This window comes from Oncorhynchus mykiss, chromosome 10, assembly GCF_013265735.2.
Source record: "Oncorhynchus mykiss isolate Arlee chromosome 10, USDA_OmykA_1.1, whole genome shotgun sequence".
In the NCBI taxonomy this organism is placed as follows: Eukaryota; Metazoa; Chordata; class Actinopteri; order Salmoniformes; family Salmonidae; genus Oncorhynchus; species Oncorhynchus mykiss.
The window spans coordinates 87,473,029-87,485,138 of NC_048574.1; the positions used below are offsets into that span (position 1 = coordinate 87,473,029).

At 39.7% G+C, this 12,110-nt stretch overlaps 1 protein-coding gene across 8 annotated transcripts in view; it reads right to left on the reverse strand.

Annotated features, from left to right (window-relative positions):
• Positions 1–1,800: 1,800 nt before the first annotated feature.
• LOC110512929 (sister chromatid cohesion protein PDS5 homolog A-like) overlaps positions 1,801–12,110 on the reverse strand; it is a 98,163-nt gene continuing 87,853 nt past the window's right edge. For 6 of the 8 annotated variants that reach the window (XM_036934426.1, XM_036934427.1, XM_036934430.1 and 3 more), the window contains 4 exons: positions 6,161–6,297; positions 5,085–5,169; positions 2,837–3,066; positions 1,801–2,304 (listed from right to left, as the gene is read on the reverse strand). In XM_036934426.1, coding sequence (XP_036790321.1) covers positions 2,301–2,304; positions 2,837–3,066; positions 5,085–5,169; positions 6,161–6,297 — 456 coding nt within the window. In that variant the 3' untranslated portion in view covers positions 1,801–2,300. The remainder of the gene's footprint in view (positions 2,305–2,836; positions 3,067–5,084; positions 5,170–6,160; positions 6,298–12,110) is intronic. The other 2 variants (XM_036934432.1, XM_036934433.1) reach the window with 2 other exon arrangements.

Sequence of the window (12,110 nt, forward strand, 5' to 3'; positions counted from 1 at the left end):
GTCTACCTCCTGTAGTAACATACTGGAGGTCTGGGTTACCTGCTGTAGTAACCTCCTGGAGGTCTGGGTTACCTGCTGTCCACCTCCTGTAGTAACCTCCTGGAGGTCTGGGTTACCTGCTGTAGTAACCTCCTGGAGGTCTGGGTTACCTGCTGTAGTAACCTCCTGGAGGTCTGGGTTACCTGCTGTAGTAACCTCCTGGAGGTCTGGGTTACCTCCTGTAGTAACCTCCTGGAGGTCTGGGTTACCTGCTGTCCACCCTTCCATCTCCTACTTCCAACCAAGATGCATGAATTGATGAGCAAACGGAAGTATTGGAGAATCGACTCCTGGTCTTAAGTATAACACAGTAAAGTAACGCATTACATCTACAAAGGATTTTATTTTCTGCTTAAAAATTAAATGTGAAAACCCATCCCTGAAACATCTACGTCAAGGCAGAAATAAAAACGCTTTTCTGACTAAAATATAGAAATAAACTTGCAAGGTTGTAAAAGAGAATCGCATTTCATTTTCTGAAGTCCTTCTGTTAAAAAATACTTCCTTTAATTCAAGACAAGCAAGAAGAAACATTGACCGTAAGGCCAGGGGAGAGCAAGCGATCACAGATCAGCTGGAATCCATCTCCCTGGGAAGGCCAGGGGAGAGCAAGCGATCACAGATCAGCTGGAATCCATCTCCCTGGGAAGGCCAGGGGAGAGCAAGCGATCACAGATCAGCTGGAATCCATCTCCCTGGGAAGGCCAGGGGAGAGCAAGCGATCACAGATCAGCTGGAATCCATCTCCCTGGGAAGGCCAGGGGAGAGCAAGCGATCACAGATCAGCTGGAATCCATCTCCCTGGGCAGGCCAGGGGAGAGCAAGCGATCACAGATCAGCTGGAATCCATCTCCCTGGGAAGGCCAGGGGAGAGCAAGCGATCACAGATCAGCTGGTATCTCTAATGTCACTTCTCAGACCAAATGTGTAGAAGATGCTGTAACATTCAACTGAAGCTCCCCCCCCCCCCCCCCCCCCAAGTAATTAACCAACAGACTTAAATTTCAATACAAATTTTAATTTCAAAGTTCTCAATGTTTTGACTGCTAAAAAGATATCGAAAGGAAAATAAGTCCTGTTTGCCTCTTCATCATCACCCCCTGCTGTAACACCGCTTTCTCTGAAGAGTGCCCAAATTCCTTCTCTCCTTCCTCCCTTCCCTCCTCAAACAAGTGTGAGAAAGAACTGTGTGTGTTTATCAGACAGCCAAACATACAGTATGTATATATATGGCTTAAGTACATAATAGCCAAGTTTTAAACTATATAAAATAAACACACTGATGATAGAGAGACAGGAAGGAGGGGACAGAGGGAGAGACAGGAAGGAGGGGACAGAGAGAGAGACAGGAAGGAGGGGACAGAGAGAGAGACAGGAAGGAGGGGACAGAGAGAGAGACAGGAAGGAGGGGACAGAGAGAGAGACAGGAAGGAGGGGACAGAGAGAGACAGGAAGGAGGGGACAGAGAGAGAGACAGGAAGGAGGGGACAGAGAGAGACAGGAAGGAGGGGACAGAGAGAGAGACAGGAAGGAGGGGACAGAGATAGACAGGAAGGAGGGGACAGAGAGAGACAGGAAGGAGGGGACAGAGAGAGACAGGAAGGAGGGGACAGAGAGAGACAGGAAGGAGGGGACAGAGAGATAGGAAGGAGGGGACAGAGAGAGATAGGAAGGAGGGGACAGAGAGAGACAGGAAGGAGGGGACAGAGAGAGAGACAGGAAGGAGGGGACAGAGAGAGACAGGAAGGAGGGGACAGAGAGAGACAGGAAGTAGGGGATAGAGGGAGACAGGAAGGAGGGGACAGAGAGAGACAGGAAGGAGGGGACAGAGAGAGACAGGAAGGAGGGGACAGAGAGAGACAGGAAGTAGGGGATAGAGGAGGAAGAGGCAATATATCCTGGGGGGGAATTTAATAAGCAACAACTTGTTTTGTAATCAAAACCAGATTAAAACGGTTTGGAAATATTTCTTTTCAAAACAACTGCTCCACAAAAGATAAAGAGCAACGAAAACAATGTTTTGGAGATTAAGACCCACATACAACGGAGAATCAGATCAGGACTACAAGGCCTTTCATCCTAGAAGAGTCTGGAGAGAGAGAGAGAGGCCTGAAGAGCTGGAGAGAGAGACAGAGAGAAAGAGAGAGAGAGAGAGAGAAAGAGAGAGAGAGAGAGAGAGAGAGAGAAAGAGAGAGAAAGAGAGAGAAAGAGAGAGAGAGAGTTTCTTCAGGGTCTTGATCTGGGCTGCAGTGGTCTGCTGTTTACCTGAAACAAGAAGGGAGGACCTTAGAGACCTGCACAGTACACACACACACACACACACACACACACACACCCTATTATTCTATATAGCAACAAAACAATAGACACTTTAATTTCTTTAGCTGAAATGTGTAGGATCTGTCTCTCCTCACCAGGTCTAGGATCTGTCTCTCCTCACCTCACCAGGTCTAGGATCTGTCTCTCCTCACCTCACCAGGTCTAGGATCTGTCTCTCCTCCCCTCACCAGGTCTATGATCTGTCTCTCCTCCCCTTACCAGGTCTAGGATCTGGCTCCCCTCACCTCACCAGGTCTAGGATCTGGCTCCCTTCACCTCACCAGGTCTAGGATCTGTCTCACCTCACCAGGTCTAGGATCTGTCTCTCCTCCCCTTACCAGGTCTAGGATCTGGCTCCCCTCACCTCACCAGGTCTAGGATCTGGCTCTCCTCACCTCACCAGGTCTAGGATCTGTCTCTTCTCACCAGGTCTAGGATCTGTCTCCCCTCACCAGGTCTAGGATCTGTCTCTCCTCACCTCTGCAGGTCTAGGATCTGCGTCACATCCTCAGCTTTAGGGATCTTGATGGAGTTTGGCTCCCCCGAGGGGGCGGAGTCCTGGGCAGGTGCCGCCCTCTTCCTGCCTTTGCCTGCCCCTCCTTCCTTCTCATTGGCCAGAGGGGAGGGTGTGGCCTTGGGGGGACGTCCGCGGCGAGGTTTAGGGATGGTTGACGCACCTGTGGTGAGGTCAGAGGTCACTGTGTCCTCCTGAGAGAGAGGAGAGGATGTGAAGTGTTAAAAATATACACAATTAGAGAAGGAAAAAATATGAGGTTTCACAGAGTTAAATGAACTAATATGACGAGGTTTCACAGGGTTAAATGAACTAATATGACGAGGTTTCACAGGGTTAAATGAACTAATATGACGAGGTTTCACAGAGTTAAATGAACTAATATGAGGTTTCACAGGGTTAAATAAACTAATATGAGGTTTCACAGGGTTAAATGAACTAATATGACGAGGTTTCACAGGGTTAAATTAACTAATATGAGGTTTCACAGGGTTAAATGAACTAATATGAGGTTTCACAGGGTTAAATGAACTAATATGACGAGGTTTCACAGGGTTAAATGAACTCTAACATGACGAGGTTTCACAGAGTTAAATTAACTAATACGACGAGGTTTCACAGGGTTAAATAAACTAATATGACGAGGTTTCACAGGGTTAAATGAACTAATATGACAAGGTTTCACAGGGTTAAATGAACTAATATGACGAGGTTTCACAGGGTTAAATGAACTAACATGACGAGGTTTCACAGGGTTAAATGAACTAACATGACGAGGTTTCACAGGGTTAAATGAACTAATATGAGGTTTCACAGGGTTAAATGAACTAATATGACGAGGTTTCACAGGGTTAAATGAACTAACATGATGAGGTTTCACAGAGTTAAATTAACTAATATGACGAGGTTTCACAGGGTTAAATAAACTAATATGACGAGGTTTCACAGGGTTAAATGAACTAACATGACGAGGTTTCACAGGGTTAAATGAACTAACATGACGAGGTTTCACAGGGTTAAATGAACTAACATGACGAGGTTTCACAGGGTTAAATGAACTAACATGACAAGGTTTCACAGAGTTAAATGAACTAACATGACGAGGTTTCACAGGGTTAAATGAACTCTAACATGACGAGGTTTCACAGAGTTAAATGAACTAATATGAGGTTTCACAGGGGTAAATTAACTAATATGACGAGGTTTCACAGGGTTAAATGAACTAATATGACGAGGTTTCACAGGGTTAAATGAACTAACATGACGAGGTTTCACAGGGTTAAATGAACTAACATGACGAGGTTTCACAGGGTTAAATGAACTAACATGGCGAGGTTTCACAGGGTTAAATGAACTCTAACATGACGAGGTTTCACAGAGTTAAATTAACTAATATGAGGTTTCACAGGGGTAAATGAACTAATATGACGAGGTTTCACAGGGTTAAATGAACTAACAATGATGAGGTTTCACAGGGGTAAATGAACTAATATGACGAGGTTTCACAGGGTTAAATAAACTAATATGAGGTTTCACAGGGTTAAATAAACTAATATGAGGTTTCACAGGGTTAAATAAACTAATATGAGGTTTCACAGGGTTAAATGAACTAACAATGATGAGGTTTCACAGAGTTAAATGAACTAACATGATGAGGTTTCACAGAGTTAAATGAACTAACATGATGAGGTTTCACAGAGTTAAATTAACTAATATGATGAGGTTTCACAGGGTTAATTGAACTAACATGACGAGGTGAACATAGGTGGTCTGAGGGGTCAGTTTAGGTCTGAGGGGTCAGTTTAGGTGGTCTGTGGGGTCAGTTTAGGTGGTCTGAGGGGTCAGTTTAGGTGGTCTGAGGGGTCAGTTTAGGTGGTCTGTGGGGTCAGTTTAGGTGGTCTGTGGGGTCAGTTTAGGTGGTCTGTGGGGTCAGTTTAGGTGGTCTGTGGGGTCAGTTTAGGTGGTCTGAGGGGTCAGTTTAGGTGGTCTGAGAGGTCAGTTTAGGTGGTCTGAGAGGTCCGTTTAGGTGGTCTGAGGGGTCAGTTTAGGTGGTCTGAGAGGTCCGTTTAGGTGGTCTGAGGGGTCAGTTTAGGTGGTCTGAGGGGTCAGTTTAGGTGGTCTGAGAGGTCCGTTTAGGTGGTCTGAGGGGTCAGTTTAGGGGGTCTGAGGGGTCAGTTTAGGTCAGGAGGAATCAAAGACCTTTCTCTCTCACCTTCTTCCCGTCGTCCGTCTTGGTGATAACAGGGTTCTCTTCATTCTCTCTCGCCCCGCCCTCTGACGACTCCGTCACAACATCCCTACAGGACAGGAAGGGGATTGACATCAACAGGAAGTGTGCGTTTAGGCGTAAGTCTATATTAATGGTGTGTGTTCAGGTGTAAAAATGTTTTATTTTATTATTATAGTGTCATGCTTCTTCTAGGAAGCCTAGCCCGCAGGAGGAGGAGGCCTAGCCCGCAGGAGGAGGAGGCCTAGCCCGCAGGAGGAGGAGGCCTAGCCCGCAGGAGGAGGAGGCCTAGCCCGTAGGAGGAGGAGGCCTAGCCCGCAGGAGGAGGAGGCCTAGCCCGCAGGAGGAGGAGGCCTAGCCCGCAGGAGGAGGAGGCCTAGCCCGTAGGAGGAGGACTAGCCCGTAGGAGAAGGACTAGCCCGCAGACAGTACATGCCTCTCCTCTTCATCTCTCCTAAATCAGACAGAACATGGCCTCTCCTCTTCATCTCTCCTAAATCAGACAGTACATGGCCTCTCCTCTTCATCTCTCCTAAACCAGACAGTACATGCCTCTCCTCTTCATCTCTCCTAAATCAGACAGTACACGGCCTCTCCTCTTCATCTCTCCTAAATCAGACAGTACACGGCCTCTCCTCTTCATCTCTCCTAAATCAGACAGTACACGGCCTCTCCTCTTCATCTCTCCTAAATCAGACAGTGCATAGCGGTCTGAAGGTGTGTTACCTGGTCTTGGTAACAGGAGAGCTGGGCTGGGAGTGGGTACTGGTGTCTCTATGTTAAGGTGTGTTACCTGGTCTTGGTAACAGGAGAGCTGGGCTGGGAGTGGGTACTGGTGTCTCTATGTTAAGGTGTGTTACCTGGTCTTGGTAACAGGAGAGCTGGGCTGGGAGTGGGTACTGGTGTCTCTATGTTAAGGTGTGTTACCTGGTCTTGGTAACAGGAGAGCTGGGCTGGGAGTGGGTACTGGTGTCTCTATGTTAAGGTGTGTTACCTGGTCTTGGTAACAGGAGAGCTGGGCTGGGAGTGGGTACTGGTGTCTCTATGTTAAGGTGTGTTACCTGGTCTTGGTAACAGGAGAGCTGGGCTGGGAGTGGGTACTGGTGTTGCTGTCTGAGCCGGTGGTCTTGTTGTAGACTCTCCTACCTGGCACTGTCAGAGTCTTATTCACTGTAGACAAGACAGGAGATGGCTTTGGCTGGGGAGAGGAGGGGGGGGGGGGGGGGAGAGAGGAGGGGGGAGAGAGGAGGGGGGAGAGAGGAAGGGGGAAGAGGAGGGGGGAGAGAGGAGGGGGGAGAGAGGAAGGGGGAGAGAGGAGGGGGGGAGAGAGAGGGGGGGAGAGAGAGAGGGGGGGAGAGAGAGAGGGGGGGAGAGAGAGAGGGGGGAGAGAGAGAGGGGGAGAGAGAGAGGGGGGGAGAGAGAGAGGGGGGAGAGAGGAGGGGAGAGAGGAGGGGGGAGAGAGGAGGGGGGAAGAGGAGGGGAGAGAGGAGAGAGAGGAGGGAGAGAGGAAGGGGGGAGAGAGGAGGGGGAGGGGGGAGAGAGAGAGGGGGGGAGAGAGAGGGGGGGAGAGGGGGGAGAGAGGGGGGAGAGAGGAGGGGGGAGAGAGGAGGGGGGAGAGAGGAGGGGGGAGAGAGGGGGGGGAGAGAGAGAGGGGGGAGAGAGAGGGCGGAGAGAGAGGGGGGATAGAGAGAGGGGGGAGAGAGGAGGGGGGAAGAGGAGGGGAGAGAGGAGGGGGGAAGAGGAGGGGAGAGAGGAGGGGGGAGAGAGGAGGTGGGAAGAGGGGGGGGAGAGAGAGGGGGGGAGAGGGGGGAGAGAGGGGGGAGAGGAGGGGGGGAGAGGGGGGAGAGATAGGGGGGGGGGGGGGGGGGGGAGAGAGGGGAGAGAGAGGAGGCAAAGAGAGGTAGGAGAGAGAGATGGGGCAAATAGAGAGAGGGGGCAAAGAGAGAGATAGAGAGGGTGGAGAGAGAGAGAGAGAGAGGGCATAGAAAAGGTTATTTAAAATATAATCTAGATATTATACAGGTACATAGAACAGGTTATTAAGATATAATCTAGATATTATACAGGTACATAGAACAGGTTATTAAGATATAATCTAGATATTATACAGGTACAGGTTATTAAGATATAATCTAGATAGTATACAGGTACATAGAACAGGTTATTAAGATATAATCTAGATAGTATACAGGTACATAGAACAGGTTAGTAAGATTTAATCTAGATATTATACAGGTACAGGTTATTAAGATATAATCTAGATATTATACAGGCACATAGAACAGGTTATTAAGATATAATCTAGATATTATACAGGCACATAGAACAGGTTATTAAGATATAATCTAGATATTATACAGGTACATAGAACAGGTTATTAAGATATAATCTAGATAGTATACAGGTACATAGAACAGGTTATTAAGATTTAATCTAGATATTATACAGGTACAGGTTATTAAGATATAATCTAGATATTATACAGGCACATAGAACAGGTTATTAAGATATAATCTAGATATTATACAGGTACATAGAACAGGTTATTAAAGATATAATATAGATATTATACAGGCACATAGAACAGGTTATTAAGATATAATCTAGATAGTATACAGGTACATAGAACAGGTTATTAAGATATAATCTAGATAGTATACAGGTACAGGTTATTAAGATATAATCTAGATATTATACAGGCACATAGAACAGGTTATTAAGATATAATCTAGATATTATACAGGCACATAGAACAGGTTATTAAGATATCATCTAGATATTATACAGGCACATAGAACAGGTGAAGGTTATTAAAGATATAATCTACATATTACACAGGTACAGGTTATTAAAGATATAATCTAGATATTATACAGGTACATAGAACAGGTTATTAAGATATAATCTAGATATTATACAGGTTATTAAGATATAATCTAGATATTATACAGGTACAGGTTATTAAAGATATAATACATGTACATAGAACAGGTTATTAAATATATAATCTAGATAGTATACAGGTACATAGAACAGGTTAATAAAATATAATCTAGATATTATACAGGTACATAGAACAGGTAAAGGTTATTAAAGATATAATCTACATATTATACAGGTACAGGTTATTAAGATAAAATCTAGATATTATACAGGTACAGGTTATTAAGATATAATCTAGATATTATACAGGTACATAGAACAGGTAAAGGTTATTAAAGATATAATCTAGATATTATACAGGTACAGGTTATTACAGATATAATCTAGATATTATACAGGTACATAGAACAGGTTATTAAGATATAATCTAGATATTATACAGGTACAGGTTATTAAGATAAAATCTAGATATTATACAGGTACAGGTTATTAAGATATAATCTAGATATTATACAGGTACATAGAACAGGTACAGGTTATTAAAGATATAATCTAGATAGTATACAGGTACATAGAACAGGTTATTAAGATATAATCTAGATATTATACAGGTACAGGTTATTAAGATATAATCTAGATATAATCTAGATAGTATACAGGTACATAGAACAGGTTATTAAGATATAATCTAGATATTATACAGGTACATAGAACAGGTTATTAAGATATAATCTAGATATTATACAGGTACATAGAACAGGTTATTAAGATATAATCTAGATATTATACAGGTACATAGAACAGGTTATTAAGATATAATCTAGATATTATACAGGTACATAGAACAGGTTATTAAGATATAATCTAGATATTATACAGGTACATAGAACAGGTTATTAAAGATATAATCTAGATATTATACAGGCACATAGAACAGGTACAGGTTATTAAAGATATAATACATGTACATAGAACAGGTTATTAAAATATAATCTAGATATTATACAGGCACATAGAACAGGTTATTAAGATATAATCTAGATATTATACAGGCACATAGAACAGGTTATTAAGATATAATCTAGATATTATACAGGCACATAGAACAGGTACAGGTTATTAAAGATATAATACATGTACATAGAACAGGTTATTAAGATATAATCTAGATAGTATACAGGTACAGGTTATTAAAATATAATCTAGATATTATACAGGCACATAGAACAGGTACAGGTTATTAAAGATATAATACATGTACATAGAACAGGTTATTAAGATATAATCTAGATAGTATACAGGTACAGGTTATTAAAATATAATCTAGATATTATACAGGCACATAGAACAGGTACAGGTTATTCAAGATATAATACATGTACATAGAACAGTTTATTAAGATATAATCTAGATAGTATACAGGTACAGGTTATTAAAATATAATCTAGATATTATACAGGCACATAGAACAGGTACAGGTTATTAAAGATATAATACATGTACATAGAACAGGTTATTAAGATATAATCTAGATATTATACAGGTACATAGAACAGGTTATTAAGATATAATCTAGATAGTATACAGGTACATAGAACAGGTTATTAAGATATAATCTAGATATTATACAGGTACAGGTTATTAAGATATAATCTAGATATTATACAGGTACAGGTTATTAAGATATAATCTAGATATTATACAGGCACATAGAACAGGTTATTAAGATATAATCTAGATATTATACAGGCACATAGAACAGGTTATTAAGATATCATCTAGATATTATACAGGCACATAGAACAGGTGAAGGTTATTAAAGATATAATCTACATATTATACAGGTACAGGTTATTAAAGATATAATCTAGATATTATACAGGTACAGGTTATTAAGATATAATCTAGATAGTATACAGGTACATAGAACAGGTTATTAAGATATAATCTAGATAGTATACAGGTACATAGAACAGGTTATTAAGATATAATCTAGATAGTATACAGGTACATAGAACAGGTTAATAAGATTTAATCTAGATATTATACAGGTACAGGTTATTAAGATATAATCTAGATATTATACAGGCACATAGAACAGGTTATTAAGATATAATCTAGATATTATACAGGTACATAGAACAGGTTATTAAAGATATAATCTAGATATTATACAGGTACATAGAACAGGTTATTAAAGATATAATATAGATATTATACAGGCACATAGAACAGGTTATTAAGATATAATCTAGATAGTATACAGGTACATAGAACAGGTTATTAAGATATAATCTAGATAGTATACAGGTACATAGAACAGGTTATTAAGATATAATCTAGATATTATACAGGTACAGGTTATTAAGATATAATCTAGATATTATACAGGTACAGGTTATTAAGATATAATCTAGATATTATACAGGCACATAGAACAGGTTATTAAGATATAATCTAGATATTATACAGGCACATAGAACAGGTTATTAAGATATCATCTAGATATTATACAGCCACAGAGAACAGGTGAAGGTTATTAAAGATATAATCTACATATTATACAGGTACAGGTTATTAAAGATATAATCTAGATATTATACAGGTACATAGAACAGGTTATTAAGATATAATCTAGATATTATACAGGTTATTAAGATATAATCTAGATATTATACAGGTACAGGTTATTAAAGATATAATACATGTACATAGAACAGGTTATTAAATATATAATCTAGATAGTATACAGGTACATAGAACAGGTTAATAAAATATAATCTAGATATTATACAGGTACAGGTTATTAAGATAAAATCTAGATATTATACAGGTACAGGTTATTAAGATATAATCTAGATATTATACAGGTACATAGAACAGGTAAAGGTTATTAAAGATATAATCTAGATATTATACAGGTACAGGTTATTACAGATATAATCTAGATATTATACAGGTACATAGAACAGGTTATTAAGATATAATCTAGATATTATACAGGTACAGGTTATTAAGATAAAATCTAGATAATATACAGGTACAGGTTATTAAGATATAATCTAGATATTATACAGGTACATAGAACAGGTACAGGTTATTAAAGATATAATCTAGATAGTATACAGGTACATAGAACAGGTTATTAAGATATAATCTAGATATTATACAGGTACAGGTTATTAAGATATAATCTAGATATAATCTAGATAGTATACAGGTACATAGAACAGGTTATTAAGATATAATCTAGATAGCATACAGGTACATAGAACAGGTTAATAAGATTAAATCTATATATTATGCAGGCACATAGAACAGGTTAATAAGATTTAATCTAGATATTATACAGGTACATAGAACAGGTTATTAAGATATAATCTAGATATTATACAGGTACAGGTTATTAAGATATAATTTAGATAGTATACAGGTACATAGAACAGGTTATTAAAGATATAATCTAGATAGTATACAGGTACTTAGAACAGGTTATTAAGATATAATCTAGATATTATACAGGTACATAGAACAGGTTATTAAAATATAATCTAGATATTATACAGGTACATAGAACAGGTTATTAAGATATAATCTAGATATTAAACAGGTACATAGAACAGGTTATTAAGATATAATCTAGATATTATACAGGTACATAGAACAGGTTATTAAGATATAATCTAGATATTATACAGGTACATAGAACAGGTTATTAAGATATAATCTAGATATTATACAGGTACATAGAACAGGTTATTAAAGATATAATCTAGATATTATACAGGTACATAGAACAGGTTATTAAGATATAATCTAGATATTATACAGGTACATAGAACAGGTTATTAAGATATAATCTAGATATTATACAGGCACATAGAACAGGTACAGGTTATTAAAGATATAATACATGTACATAGAACAGGTTATTAAGATATAATCTAGATAGTATACAGGTACAGGTTATTAAAATATAATCTAGATATTATACAGGCACATAGAACAGGTTATTAAGATATAATCTAGATATTATACAGGCACATAGAACAGGTACAGGTTATTAAAGATATAATACATGTACATAGAACAGGTTATTAAGATATAATCTAGATAGTATACAGGTAC